The 15,423-nt window shown below is 47.0% G+C and overlaps 1 protein-coding gene across 3 annotated transcripts in view; it reads left to right on the plus strand.

Moving 5' to 3' along the window:
• Positions 1-15,423, plus strand: part of KIF21B (kinesin family member 21B) — a 1,294,294-nt gene that overhangs the window by 1,118,611 nt on the left and 160,260 nt on the right. For all 3 annotated transcript variants that reach the window (XM_085643177.1, XM_085643182.1, XM_085643184.1), the window contains 2 exons: positions 4,894-5,064; positions 7,064-7,263. In XM_085643177.1, the coding sequence (XP_085499303.1) occupies positions 4,894-5,064; positions 7,064-7,263 (371 nt within the window). The remainder of the gene's footprint in view (positions 1-4,893; positions 5,065-7,063; positions 7,264-15,423) is intronic.

Raw genomic sequence — 15,423 nt, forward strand, 5'->3', positions numbered from 1 at the left:
GTCGAATTGGACTGGTGCAAGGTGGCCACTTTAACTAGTGACCAGCATATACCAGGCCAACTTCTCACAAGGTTGCAGTCTTGTTAAAGACTTTATGCTGTTTCTTCTGACTCAAGAAGAACGTCTAGTTATTACTTGAGATACTGTAGCTATGTGAAAGGCCAGATCGATTGTCTGTGCCAGTGCTTGTTTCAATATGCAACCTCACTAACTCATCAGGTGGTGAAATACTTTCATGTTCTTCTTAGTCTTTTCATGACGATTACCATGTGGTATGCATACTCTTCAACCTTGAGCTTACGGGTGCATGGCCGAAAATGCTGTAGTCCAGAGAGGAGCCCTTGGCCACATAATCTTCAGATTGTCACCAATGTGACTCATCACCTCCTTCTTCTTATGGCCCTGGTTGATGCACTAAGTCCCATCTAGGTTAGTGCTAAGACTGTGGTGGAGCGTGATGCCTCTCTTTGACTTATTATCTGTGTTAAGATAATCTATGTGACATAGCTGTGTACTCCCACTATTAGACTAGCACTAAAGAGTACTATGTGTGTTTCTAAGTTGAGTTACACCATTTTAATTTTTTGTACCTAACACTTTATTGAAGTGGCTGGATTCTTATCATTTCATGAAAAGGGGCTAAATTGTTCCCTGTTTAATTCTAATCCTGACTCACTTGTTGACATTCGTGCTCCAACTGTAAGAGAAGTATTTTTTTAAGTTGAGCTGAAATTCAGCCTCAGATACCCATTACTAAATGCCGCCACATTTTCGGGATTTTACTCACCCTGGTCTTTTTATTGTCATTGAGTAATCTCATGGAAATTACCTAGCAAAACTGTGATCAAGAAATGGTTTTGTCATCCTGGCCCTGTATAATTGCAAATCATTTTGCACATTATGGAGTTTATTACAGTGATAGTGGCACTTCTGTATGTATTTCTTATGAAACAGTCTAGATTTATCAGATGCAAAGAAGGACCGAGGGCAGTAAACCAATAGACTTTTGGTGCATTTAATGGCAGCCCAAATTGCTATGAAAAAGACCCTTCTGCCCCTCATCACTGAGATTGATCTTGAATCCATGAGACTTGGGCCAAATACTGGGAGTCCCCATTTGTGTTTACCTACCTTCAAAATAGTCAAGTAAATCTCCGACTCGACAGCCACAGCGAACCATTCACCCCTCTCAAGAACTCTGCTGCACCCTCTCTGACTACTTCCACAGCACAATCACCACCATCTACAACTACTTTGACCCCGAACCTACCTCTCTCAGACTCAAGAACATCAACCTCCCAGCGAACACCAGGCGAACTATCACCACCTGGTCTCCAATTACCACTCAGAAGGCCACAGCCATCATGTCATCCATCCACTGACCCCTGCCCCCCCCCCAACGTTTCAACCTCTTGATCAACCCAATCAGCATGGAGATCACCAGCATCCTCAACACCTCCATCTCCACAGCAACCTTCCCAGAAAGATGAAAACACACAGAGGTCAGACCCCTTCTAAAGAAACTCTCTGCTGACCCCAGCACCTCAAAACCTACCGACCAATCTCCCTGCTCCCCTACCCAGCCAAAGTACTCAAAGCCATCAACCAACAGCTCACCGAATACCTGGAACATAACCACCTCCTCAGCTCCTATACAATCAGGATTCTGTGCCAACCACAGCACTGAGACTACGCTGATCGCTGCCACAAATGACATCAGAATTCGCCTTGACCGTGAAGAAACTGTGGCCCTGATCCTCCTTGACCTCTCTGCTGCGTTCAACACCGTCTTACACCGCACCCTCATCAACAGACTTTACAACATTAACAACAAAGTTCTCCAGGCACCCAGAAATCAGAATTGACGTTGTGGTTTCAATAGTTCTTTTAATTATGTTTGGTCTCAAACGCCTTTTTGCCAACACATGTTTGGTCTCTGGCTGCTCTCAGGCCGCGACTACACATCGACTGATCGCCAACATACACGGCAGTTTTGGAGACAGCTAAGACAATGCTTCTTATATGAACAATCAAATCAACCATCCACAATTGATTACTGGTCCCATATACTTCAGTGGGACCATAAGAGAATACACACCAGTTTTGATGGGCCATGCTGCGCCGATTTCTCCTATGAACTGTGACTTAACTGAGAATGTTAAAGCCCTGATGAAGTCTGTTGCAAATGAGAGCAGCCAGAGACGAAACACGTGTTGGCCAAAGGGTGTTTATGACCTCACTTAATTAAAAGAACTATTGAAACCACGACCTCAATTCTGATTTCTGTGTGCCAGAAGAACTTTGTTGTTAATTCCTGGATCTTTCCAATCGAGGGAGAATGGATGGCTTTTCCTCCTCCAGAGCACCAGAGTGACTAATTTTGGACATTCAAAATGGAAAGACTTAGGTATTGTACTTTGATTGTGTGGTAGAGTACACCACTAGACCAAGCCGTAGCATCTTTAGTTTTTTAGACTTTACAACATTGGCATACAGCAAAACGCACTAAAGTGGATCGCCTCCTTCATTACAGGATGCACACAGAGCATCTAACTGCCGCCCTTCACCTTCGCACACAAGGACATCATATGCGGTGTACCACAAGGATGATTCTTTAGCCCACCCTGTTCACATCTACATGACCCTCCCCTCACAGACGCCATCAGATCCAATGGACTCAATATAATGTACAATGCAGATGACACTCAACTAATCCTCTCACTCACAGAGAACCCCTCCAATGCCAAAGCTAACTTCTGACCAAGGTAGCCAAATAGATGAGAGACAACGGAATCAAACTCAATTCCGAGAAACAGAAGTGCTGTTCTTTGTTAAGAACACCTCTGCATGTGACCACAGCTGGTGGGCAGCAGAACTCGGACCTACTCCAACCAACCATGCATGCAACCTGGCCATTATCCTTGACAGCCATCTAACCATGAAATGACAAGTCAATGCAGTTGCCTCCTTCTCCGCACCCTTCGCATTCTCCGCAGAATCTTCAGATGGATCCCAATTAATACCAGAAAAACCGCAATGCAGGCCCTCGTCACCAGCCACCTGGACTACGGTAATGCTCTCTACACCGGAATCTCCACCCAGCTCCTCAGAAGACTCTAGACCACACAGAACGGTACAGCCAGGCTCATCCTGGACCTCCCTAAATGGACCCACATAACTCCTTACCTCAGAAACCTCTACTGGCTCCCCATACAGAAAAGATGCCAGTTCATGCCTAGAAAGCTCTTCATGACCAAGGACCATCCTACATCAACCATGGACTTCACTTCCATCTGCCCTCAAGACACCTGCGCTCCGCCTCACTCACCCTCACGCGCACACCCCACATCTGTCACAGCAGGGGCCGCTCCTTCTTCTACATCGCCACCAAGACCTGGAACAACCTGCCAGTCCCCCTCCGAATCTCACCCACTCTAGCGGACTTCAGAAAGAAACCAAGCCCTGGATTTTCGATGGAGACTTGGCACCCTCAGCGCCCTGATAGCTAAGGGGTGACAGTGCTGCGCTTTAAGATGACTGATTGATTTATTGATACAATGGTATTTTATATTTTTTAGTTATCAGGGCTCTTGAGCAGATTATGAAGCTCTCTCTTTATTCTAACTGTTTTCCTAAATGTATATTCCAAGTTTTATACATAAGGACATAGGTTAGTTTCTACCTGGGGTGGTGGAGGTTATGATTTGAGTTGTACAAAGATGCTATCAATACATTTCGTCTATTGTGACTGCTTTATTAGAATACAACATCATAAAATCCTTGTAGAAATACATTCTCAATACTTTTGCTAGCAACAGATTCAAAAGTTGATAACATGCTATATTTCTTTATCTGTATGTTTACATTTGTTACAAGTGTATTTGCCTCAAAGTCATAGTTGCACATGCACCTGTAATTCTCTCCCATAAGAGCCGACCTCAGTATCATGAAAGACTTTCCAAATAAATAAGATTGGATAATGTGAAGAGGAACTTTATTGGACCACTACATATGAAAGATTTAGATCATGCAATCGCTGATGTACAGTCGGAACAACTTCATTGTCTTAATTAGCTTTTCAGTTTGCAAACGGTTCAATTTGAGACTTTGGTGTGCACCTTCCATTCTTTCAATGATACTGAGCACATCATAAGTGAGTAAAGCACCATTTTTTTCTGGATGACCAGTAGAATTTCTTTTAGAACAAAAGGTACCCCCTGGGTTATAAACGTTTGAAGTGAACTCATAAATCTGAATGTGTTAAGGTCCATAACTCCCACTCACACTCATGCAAAAACCCACACACCACCCTCAAGTGTATTGGTTCAACACAAAAAGGCATGAAGAATCAATAAACATCAGTCTTCTCTCTCAGCAGTCTCTAGCACCATGTATCTCCCATGAGACTTTTTTCAGTCCCTCCTCTTGTTTTCTAGTTCTTCTCTCTTTTTAGCAATCTTTGACTCTTTCTCAACCACATACCCTACTTCTACTGATCTAGTCCTCCCTTGACCTAATATGGATATGTACCTCCTCATCCTGTACTTCTGCTATCTCCACATACCAGTCTCTCCTCACTACATTATCTTTTTTATTGCTTATTCCCTTACCTCTCCATGTGTACCCACACCTCTCCAGCCATCGCCAGGGTACTTTTCATCCAGTCTCGACTCGTTCCACTTTCTTCCTGCTTCAGACTGTCACTGTCATTGAGGGACGGGAACACAACCATGTGATGATAATTCCAAAACATATGAGATTAAATAGAGTTTGTCTTGGGGTGACAGAGGGAAGATGTTTCAGATAATTTCTGAGAGAGGCAGTGAGTTTGACCGAGTGGAGGGGTTGTGGATCTTGAACCAGAAGTGATGGCAGCCACTATGTTTTCTGCAGATGTTTGAGATTGGTGACGGTGCACTGGGAAACCTTGGCCCCACCCACAACTTTGAACCCCCGCACTATGATGGAATTGAGTGCCTGGCCATCCAGGGCAATATCCTCTTCAGTGGATCTCGGGACAACGGGATCAAGAAATGGGACATGGAGCAGCAGGGACTCATCCAGGTACGGCTAGAGAAGATAAGTGATGGGTGTGGGAAGGGAGGGATAGTGTGGTTCCTAGATAGGGAGAAGCTGGTAGAAGAAGACAAAAATGTATTTTGAACCTCTTCCATCTGTTTTTGTTCATGCTGGCTATTCTACTATTAGATAACGTAAGCAGCATGCCACTGTGAGGGGGTGCTTCAAGTGGCTTTGGAATTGATGATTCTCCTAGGTGTTTCCACAAGAGCAGTGAGGGCGGCAGTGGTAACTTCCAAACTGTGTTGTGCCTCCTACAGTTCTTAGTGGTTCTGTCTGGCAATTGGTGGCTAGAGTCACTTCAACCACAAAAAGCATCTTGCCATGGGAAGGTCTTTTCCATGCCATCCAGCTTCAGCCACCCACCTACCCACTCCCAGGCTGTTAAAGAGAGTCAAGAGCATATTTTAGCCCCGTGCTCCAACTGGTGCATGCATAAGACCCTCACACCACAGTAGACTCATTCGCACCTGTGGTCGTCTTACATAAAGTTCCCCGATGGCGCAACGGTGTTTGCACCCGCTTTGCACACTCCCGGGGCACTTTGGTATTACAGAAGGTGCCACTCATGCTTGTGCGGCCTCTTCTGTAATACCGATAGCGCTGGCACACATAAATTTCCAGCGCTAACTGCAGGGGGCATTACCTCATTTGAATGAGGGAATCCCTTTGCCTCTGCGCCCGTGCCGTATTACAGACGCGGGCCCAAGGCAAAGAAGTCCTCAGGAGGCGCACTGTCAGTGTGTCATCTAAAAGGTGGTGCACTGTTGGTGCGCCCCCTGATGGCAGCCCTCTGACAGGGGGAAAGGGGGTCCCATGGACCCCCCAGACATCCAGTTGCAGGTGGGTGCAGTTGCTGACTTTACCCGCATGCTAGGGGTTCTCTAATCAATAAAAAAGTGAAGGCAGGGTGAAGCTGCACTTTGAAAACAAGGAGCGGCTGTAAAGCAGCCACTCTGTTTTTTCACAGGACTGCACTGCCCCCAGGGCAGCGCGAGTTTGCCACTGCCCTGGGGGTAGTATGCGCATTTTCACTGTTTGCACCCGGCGCACCATTTTAAAGGTGTTCCCGGCACAAACAATGAAAATGCGCATTTACGGTAATACGGCCCCTGGTCGGCATTTTAGAGCAGCAAAACTCTGACATTCTGACTCCTCTAAATGGCTACTGAGGCTTCTTGTCAAATGTCTGAACTGGGGTGGCGTGGTGAGCAAAATAACGATGGATTAAACCCAGATCTGTGACTGGGGGTGAATGTTTTGCCAATGTGCAACATTCCGTCCATCATCTTGTGTGTTTTGCTGTACGCCCTATGTGGGAAGGGTATGCCCAGACGGGGGTCCCGTGCTCACTACGCCACTGGAGTCAAGCTATCCTGGCTGAAGAGGGGTGAAACCCCGAAACCGGTCCTAGGATGCTTGATTCCGTTCCAGGGAAGACATGGCTTGGTATTTCGGGCTGGATTGTTCCCATGAGGCACAGGGTCAAGACTGATTTGCATATGGCCATGTCTGAACTGGGGTGGCGTGGTGAGCAAAATAACGATGAATTAAACCCAGATCTGTGACTGGGGGTGAATGTTTTGCCAATGTGCAACATTCCGTCCATCATCTTGTGTGTTTTGCTGTTCATGTCAAATGTGACATCTTTGGCCGGACTTGGCCCTTTTTCTAATAGCATGTATCATGCTGGAAACTGAAGGCTCACAGTGTAACAGGAAAAGGCAAACGACAACTCCCAGTCTGCAAGTGTTGTCTCGAAAGATAGGACAGGATGAGAGTGTCACATTTTAGAGGATCAATGAAAAGCCATGAATCACTAGATTGGTGATGGAAGTAAGCAAATGGTAATAAGAATGCAACAATCACCAGGTGATTTTGATTTGTATATATTTGCTGGGAGATGAAATATACAAAGTTATTTTCAAAGTTTGAGGGTTAAACCTTTGCTCTGTTTCATTTCTCTTTTTCTTCTTTCCTTTAGCAAATCCCTAATGCGCACAAGGACTGGGTCTGTGCACTGGCCTTCGTCCCCGGTCGTCCCATGCTGCTGAGCGCCTGTCGTGGAGGCTTAATGAAGGTGTGGAACGTGGACAGCTTCACGCCCATTGGCGAGGTCAAGGGGCACGACAGCCCAATCAATGCTGCCTGCACCAACTCCAGGCACATCTTCACTGCCTCTAGGTAAGGCCCAGCTGGGTGTGCAAACAATCAAGTCTCTTTCTGCGGTGCTCTAAATGGCACTTGAGAAGACATAAAATGATATTTCAACTTCTGTTCTTCCCATCAGCCACATATGCCAGTAATGCAGATTTTAACACAGTTACTCTCTTCACATACTTTTCTACACTACTCATATATGTACTAGGCTACGGATCAGCGGCAGACCGACTGCCTAGGGATATAATACCCCTTTGTACCTTTTTTTTATAAGGCCTAGGCCGCGTCCTTCTCGTTGGCAGGGGAAAAACAAGCTCAAAGTGCAACAAAATAAGGCTGTCTGGAGCGGACAGCAGTGCAAGCTTCTGTGTGCCCAAAAAATTAGAGGCAGTGAAGTTAGCGCTGGCTCCGGAGGCTATGATTGGGCGCTCGGACAACACAGCATAGGATGGGATGAGAAACGGGAGCACAAGGAAGTGATGGGAAGGAAAGGGTGTAGGTAGGGGATGACGTCACAGAGATGAAGAGCAGCAGGCTATGCAAGAGAATCGCTGCACTTTAGAAAGTCACTGTAACGCAGCATAGCGTAGAGTCTCTTAATCCATCAGCTTTACGGCTGGTAAAGATGAAACCATTGCTATATCCGCAGAAGCATACTGCCCTTTCGTGAAAACGCCCATGGATACAAGATGAATTAATTCAAGGTAGTGCCACAGTGGTATATACTGGTGTCTGAATACTTATAGTGCAGGTGACTAGTGTAATTACAACTGGTGGCGGTGCTGGGGCACAATTGTTGTTTTCTTCTGCATTAGTTGGGACTCATTACAGGCAAGCACTGCATGCAGGCACTAGAAGTACAGGCGTCCAGTTCTCAGTATGAGCTCCCTACTTGCCAGCTGTTGTTAAAGTAGTCAATAAGACTTCTTGGACACTTGAGTGTAAAAATCTTCTGCTGGCCTCTTTGGGGCTGTTCATGCAAGAGCCATCCTAATCCCATTGGCCTCTCAGCCAGTTAAATCCAGGCCCACATGGGGTTGGCAGTCCTTCCCTGGACATTTATGGTCGAGGGTAGGAGAGAAATGCCACACAACTGTCACCCCTGCCAAGTGCCAACATTGGCGAGTTCACCATGGAACCGTAGAAGCTCAAACTCTGTGCCTGTATGATTACAACTCCATCTAGTTTAAAGTCATCATTAAAGATGTAATACAGATTTACGCTTGTTTCAAATAATCAAGCACCAGATCAGTTGTCCTTATTTGTTTAGATTTTAAAAGTTAAAACCTTACGTATCTAATAATAAATGAATCAGTTGGTGAATTGTCGCCATGCTGTCCCTTGACTTTTTAGGTCTCGGCTAGCGAAGGCTGCGCTTGCGCAGTCTCGCTCGCGAGATTTAATGAGTTTGAGAAGAGGGGCTTGCACCCGCCCCTTTTCTCTCCTGTTCTCCATTGGCTGGCCTCTTAAATGCTGGCCAGCCACTGGAGAAGAGGTCCAGTCACTCCGATTATGCCCCGTCCTTTTCGGATCGGGGGGCGTGTTTTTTGCGAGAAGTCTCAGGGAGGAGACAACAGCAAAACACGCCCCCCAATCCGAAAAGGACACTCCCTTTCTCCGAGGCATTTTCTGCTGTGCCTCGGAGAAAGGCGGTGGTGTCCCGGCGTTGCTCCCTCACCTGATCTCCTACTGTACGGCAGGAGCTCTGTGCTTGGCCGCTGAGGTGACGGACCCGCGTCATGGGCAGCGTCCGTGCTCATTCCGTAACCCGGAGTCTCCGCTCTCACATCCAAGGTATCCACACAAAGGCGCTGCCCCCCACACCTGACCCCAAGCACAAAGAGCCCTGCTGAATGGGCAAAGTTTGCACTTTAATTTATATCGCCGTTTTTGACTCGGCAGCAAAACATTTAGCCAACATGGCGATCTCTATCAATTAAACAAGCAGGCGTTATCAGGACTCGGTTCGCATGTAACACCAAGTTCACAATTTTCTGTTTCAAAATTTACCTGACACAAAACAAGAAACAACCACTTTTCATCCAGCAAGAAAAAAAACCGCAAACCTTTCGGTTTAATGGTGGGGACGAGAAAGCTACTCCTAAGTGATATGGCGTAGCTACGGGTTATGGTATTTTTTGTAACTTGTGCCTCAACAGGACAATATGGTGAGTTCTCTTCGGGATTACTCAGTAGAGTGAAGCAGCCTTAACACTCTTCCAGACACAGACCCCCTCTCTCGTCACAGATCGGACCTTTCGTCGAGCCCCTCACACAGCTTTCCTCCCTCCATTTCCACTTTCACCAAAGCAGGCTCCTCACTCAGCACGGTCTCGGTTTGTCCGTCACCGATGTCCCTGCCTTTCCTTCCCAATGGTTAGCGGTGCTCAAAGGCGCTGCCCCCCACACCTGACCCCAAGCACAAAGAGCCCTGCTGAATGGGCAAAGTTTGCACTTTAATTTATATCGCCGTTTTTGACTCGGCAGCAAAACATTTAGCCAACATGGCGATCTCTATCAATTAAACAAGCAGGCGTTATCAGGACTCGGTTCGCATGTAACACCAAGTTCACAATTTTCTGTTTCAAAATTTACCTGACACAAAACAAGAAACAACCACTTTTCATCCAGCAAGAAAAAAAAACGCAAACCTTTCGGTTTAATGGTGGGGACGAGAAAGCTACTCCTAAGTGATATGGCGTAGCTACGGGTTATGGTATTTTTTGTAACTTGTGCCTCAACAGGACAATATGGTGAGTTCTCTTCGGGATTACTCAGTAGAGTGAAGCAGCCTTAACACTCTTCCAGACACAGACCCCCTCTCTCGTCACAGATCGGACCTTTCGTCGAGCCCCTCACACAGCTTTCCTCCCTCCATTTCCACTTTCACCAAAGCAGGCTCCTCACTCAGCACGGTCTCGGTTTGTCCGTCACCGATGTCCCTGCCTTTCCTTCCCAATGGTTAGCGGTGCTCCCGGGCTTGTATATAGATAGAATAGGCGGGAGAGGCAGTGGTATGAGTTTAGCACCCTAAAACACGAGGTGGACACTAGTTGCCGATCCTTGGAGTGGGTCTAGGCCTCCAAAATATAGAATGGTGTCCACAGCGCCTCTACATACCTCAAATCTGACGGGCGCGTGCACCTCGAAACGCACCTATCCGATGTTTCAGATCAGACCGCTCCTGCGACTTCACTCCTCTAGAGGGCGCTGTTCCTTTGTTGTTTGATCCTAAGAGCTACAAAGCTAAACATACACTTATGTGCATTAGGATAACAGTTAAGTGCCAGGGCCACGGAAATTATGCGACAGGGGGCAACCAAACTATGTGTCGGGAATTACTTAATTATGCGCCAATAAAAGGCAAAATATATTGTGGCACATTTTGTAAAAGTATTGCCTCACATATTTTACATTGTTTATATATGTTAACACTTACGGTTTCATTCACATCATTAGAACCAGTCGGACACCCAAATACAGCAACAAGCAACGAATGACGACCAGTCATACTTTGCAAGGGCCTTCCACTGAGCAGCAACACGGGTTGCGGCGTTTTAGTAACCTGATCCGTTTGGCCTAGAAACAGGTTTTTTTTTTTAAATCAGCAGATTATGCAGCAGGTGATGAATTATGTGGCAAAACCATAATTACGTGGAAAACGCTGCAGCCGCAAAATCCCAGCATTTCAGTGACCCAGATTATATATAGCACGCTTCATAAAGTGCAGACTTTGAATGAAGATATCATTGTAAACTAGCATAGTGAATTAAATAGTTTATGCCGAGATCTATGTAGAACTGCTAGCGCAAAGTTTTCAGTTCGAGAAAAGAGGATTGGGCCTTTCATCTATCCGAAGGTCGATATAACGAGCATCCATTTTGATTCAAGGAAATAACCCTTTACAAAAATGTTAAAAGTTAAGTGCTTTCTATAAATTATTTACACTCCTAGAAATCTATTTTATCTCCTACATTTAAAAGCAAATTAGTAAAATGCACCCATTTCACAAGTACATTTAAAACCCGCCTGTTTTAGAGTACCGAAACAGCAAAAGGAAAGGCACCGACCTGAGGCTAAGCAGAGGCACTTTAATAGAATTTTAGTAAAATTATATATTTATAGAAAATTTCTATATAACCAGTCTTAAGGTGCTAATCACTAATAGACCCCACAGATCCTTTCCCATGGACATAAAATAAATGACAGTAAGAAGTACGAGCGCGCCTTTTCTTAGTCCTATGCTAAATGCCTCAGGTGAACTCAAAATTATTAGTTTCAATGTAAAACTGTAGGATTCTTCACAAGGATCGGTCAGCTCTCACTGTCCCTGCCCCAATTTGTGCCGGAAACATGCTGCGCATGCGCACTGAATACAGCACTGGACGTTGGTGATCTGCCAGCAACGATAGTGATCGAGACAATCAAACTCCCTCCACGTGACTTTGGATTGGAGGTTCTTCAACTGAGGACATTCTACAGCACACTTTACACTTTTGAAGCACAAAGTGTCCTGTGAGGCGAGAATAGAGATGAGGGTGCACTATTCTCCCACACACGACACCTGGGAGGAGGGTTGTTATCTCCAGGTATATGGCACCTGAGTGGGGCTCACTTCGTGCACCAGTCCAACAGACAGTGAACCTAGAAGGACAAAGGGCTCTAGAGTGGCTGCACTTCGAGGGGCCTTGGGCGTCCATGCCTAGCAGCTTGATACCACATGTCGAATTAGCGGGCATTTCCCATCATCAAAGTCATCTCTAAATGTACATGGCGGTCTACACTCCATATTATTTTTAAGATCATTGTATGTCTTTCCTTGCGATGCTCTACAAGTCAGCCCCACAGTACGCTTTTAAAAGAACAAACCACGTGCACATGCACCTCAGATAGATCTTAAACAGTTGTAATGGTTCATCAACTATACTCAAAACTAAAATTACCTTCTACAGGACACATTAGACGTGCCCACAGCAGCATTCACCCATTACCCTGTACCATCCATCATCAGAGGTGGCCAAGAAGTACACGGGCAGAGCCGAGAGACTGGCTCGGCTCTGAGAGCCCTGGTATGAGTAGAGCCATGAAAATATTTGGCAAGTGAACCGTGCCACAAACATCAACAAGCATTTACAATGCAACGGTCTCGGCATTGTTAAAGTTAGAGCTATTGGAATTGCTCATGACATTATTTTTGTTTATGTTTTTAAAACATGTAAAGAAACGGCATTGTTATTTACAATGTCAATAGCTTAATCTGTGTGTGGGTGCAAATGCACTAGGTCTCGCATTGGAGAGTGATTAAGCTATTGACATTGTAAATAACAATGCCGTTTCTTGAAATGTTTTAAAAACAAAAACATAAACAAAAATAATGTCATGAGCAATGCCAATAGCTCTAACTTTACCAATGCCGAGACCATTGCATTGTAAATGCTTGTTTTCGTCTTTGAATGAATGCATTTCCACACACTTTCTTCCATTGCCGTATTATGACACTAGATGGCAGCAGTTCCTAAGTCCTACAGTAGGGTTGATTTCCACTTTAAAGAAACTATTGCTTTTCATCTATTACCTGCTTACATTCAGAATATGGGGCAACCGCTATAACATTTACACCTCTACTGTTTGTATACAGTTAACATATATCTCAATATACGCAAGACAATGGGAAGGAACATATATATAATAAGGAAAAATAATGTCGTGGTCTCAACATTAAAATCCTTCCAATAGGGAGACATTTATTTTGTGCATAAATCTCTGTTGCTTTTAAATATCTGTGTCGTTGTCGCTGTCTAGCAGACATTGTCCTTTGTCTTGGTTTATCCGATGTTCTTAAACCTGTGATCTCATTCTCACTAGGGGTGGGCAGAAAATTCCGCTCCGCCAGCGTAGCAGATAAAGCCAGCCACCCCTGCTCACCGGCCTGGTCCCTGCTTCTGAAAGCAGCCAGGCCGGGGAGAGCCTCCCCGGGCCCCGGTGGACCCCGGTCTCCAGCGCCCGGACCTTCGGCTGGCTTGCAGGACGGGGGGCTCCCGCACCCCGGGGCCTGCCGGACGGAGCACGAGCCCCGGGCCCGGTCCCAGCTTCAGACCCCTAGCCAGGCCGGGGAGAGCCTCCCTGTGCCCCGGTGGACACCCTTTCCCCAGCGCACGGACCCTCAGCTGGCTTGCAGGACGGGGGGGCTCCTGCACCATGGGACACTGTGACGGAGCACAAGCCCCGGGTCCGGGCCCAGTCTCCGAACCAGTGCTTAATTTGTGCCGGTGCTTGCCGGTGCTTAGCACCGGCACTTATTTTCAGGGCCGGGTCTACATGTGATATCAGCTCACTAAGGTCACACTGTCTCCCGGCGAAGAGCTGATATCGCATGTAAATCCATCCATTCCTGCCCGGGTACAGTGCTGCCTGATTGGGATTGGTGCGTAAAACAATTACATTTGGACGCCGCCCGCCTTAGCATGAGACACACAGACTGCACCCACACACTGACAGAAACTGCGTGGTTAAGTCTCTGACTCAGCATAACAGCAATCAAAGTAGCGCTAGTGCGCTACCAATGACTGCTTGAAAATGGATTTTAAGCCCGCCCCGTTCCTCCTTGACGGCGTTGAATCAAGTGTTGCCTCCCGACCGAGTCGGACCAATGCAGAGCTGTGTCCCCACATTTCACTCCCCCACCGTATTGCGCAGCTGCAGCGCTTAGTCGACTGGACAAGTAAGCAGAGTGTTGTGCAGCAGCAGGCCTCTGTTTTTAATCCAAATTTCACTAAGTAATGATTTCATTTTCGTAAAAGGCACTAACTGTAGAGCTAATTTTTGGGTAATTGAAAATAAAAGCATTTTCGGAAAGGGAGCTGGGCAGGGTTGGGGGTTGGGGTGGAGATGGCCCTCTCTACTTCTCTGGGTTTAGGAATGCCCACAATCCCGTCTCCCGTATTCAGTGAAGCCCACACTGTGAAGCGTTTCACAAAACGTGAAACAGCACTGTCTGACTGGGATCGATAAAGAATTGCCCACTGAGGAGCACAGAGAGGCTAATTGTATATGGGTTTTCGAACACCAGTGCCTGCTTGCTGCTCGCCCCCTTTCTTGAGGTTAATTCGAAGAGTTGTGTACTCCTTTTGCTCCTAATGTACTCAGCGCTCCGTCCTCTGTCTGCTTTCCCCTCTGTCATCCAGAGGCCCCTGGGGAAATATGACGGGTTCGCTACAGCTAGCACGTCCGAAAAACACGACGAGCTGGTAAAGAGTCAGCCAGGGTATTACACCTCCCGTCATACAACTCAGTACTGAAAAAGGCATAAAGTGGAATCAAGAATATGCAGAATTTAGGGTCCGACTGCGACAGAAAATATGCGCAGGCAGTAAAGTAAAAGTTGCCCTCATTAGTGAAATAGGCAGCTAGAAAATAAACCAATGTTTGCAAATTGAGGCACCTTTGAACTTGTAAAGAACGCTGTATACGTACTTTTAAGATATGGAAGTCCTTGTGAATTTGAGCTTGCTGTAGATAATGTTTGGTTCAATACCAGGGAAATCAACAGTAAATACCGGGCCAGTAGAGCATAAAACATGCCCACAGACAGCCCAAAAAAACGGCCCATACTCTGACCTGTCAGAGCAGCCCATCACTACTTGATTGCCCTATAGGCCTGTCCGAGCCTTGGCATTCTGCACGCTGACATTCAGTAGCACCAACCATTCTCTTCTTAGCAAAACTTTGAGCCCCGGCACTTATTCTTTTACAAATTAAGCACTGCTCCGAACCCTAGCCAGGCTGGGGAGAGCCTCCCCGGGCCCCGGTGGACACCCTTCCCCAGCGCACGTACCCTCGGCTGGGTTGCAGGACGGGGGGCTCCCGCACCCTGGGACACTGGGACGGAGCACAAGCCCCGGGTCCGGGCCCAGCTTCCGAACCCTAGCCAGGTCGAGGAGAGCCTCCCCGGGCCACGGTGGACACCCTTCCCCAGCGCACGGACCCTCGGCTGGCTTACAGGACGGGGGCTCCCGCACCCTGGGACACTGGAACGGAGCACAAGCCCCGGGTCTGGGCCCAGCTTCTGAACCCTAGCCAGGCTAGGGGGGGTGAGCCTCCCCGGGCCCCAGTGGACACCCTTCCCCAGCACCCGGACCCTCGGCCGGCTTGCAGGACGGGGGGCTCCCGCACCCCGGGGCCTGC

This window comes from Triturus cristatus, chromosome 1_1 (assembly GCF_964204655.1).
Source record: "Triturus cristatus chromosome 1_1, aTriCri1.1, whole genome shotgun sequence".
NCBI classification, from domain to species: Eukaryota; Metazoa; Chordata; class Amphibia; order Caudata; family Salamandridae; genus Triturus; species Triturus cristatus.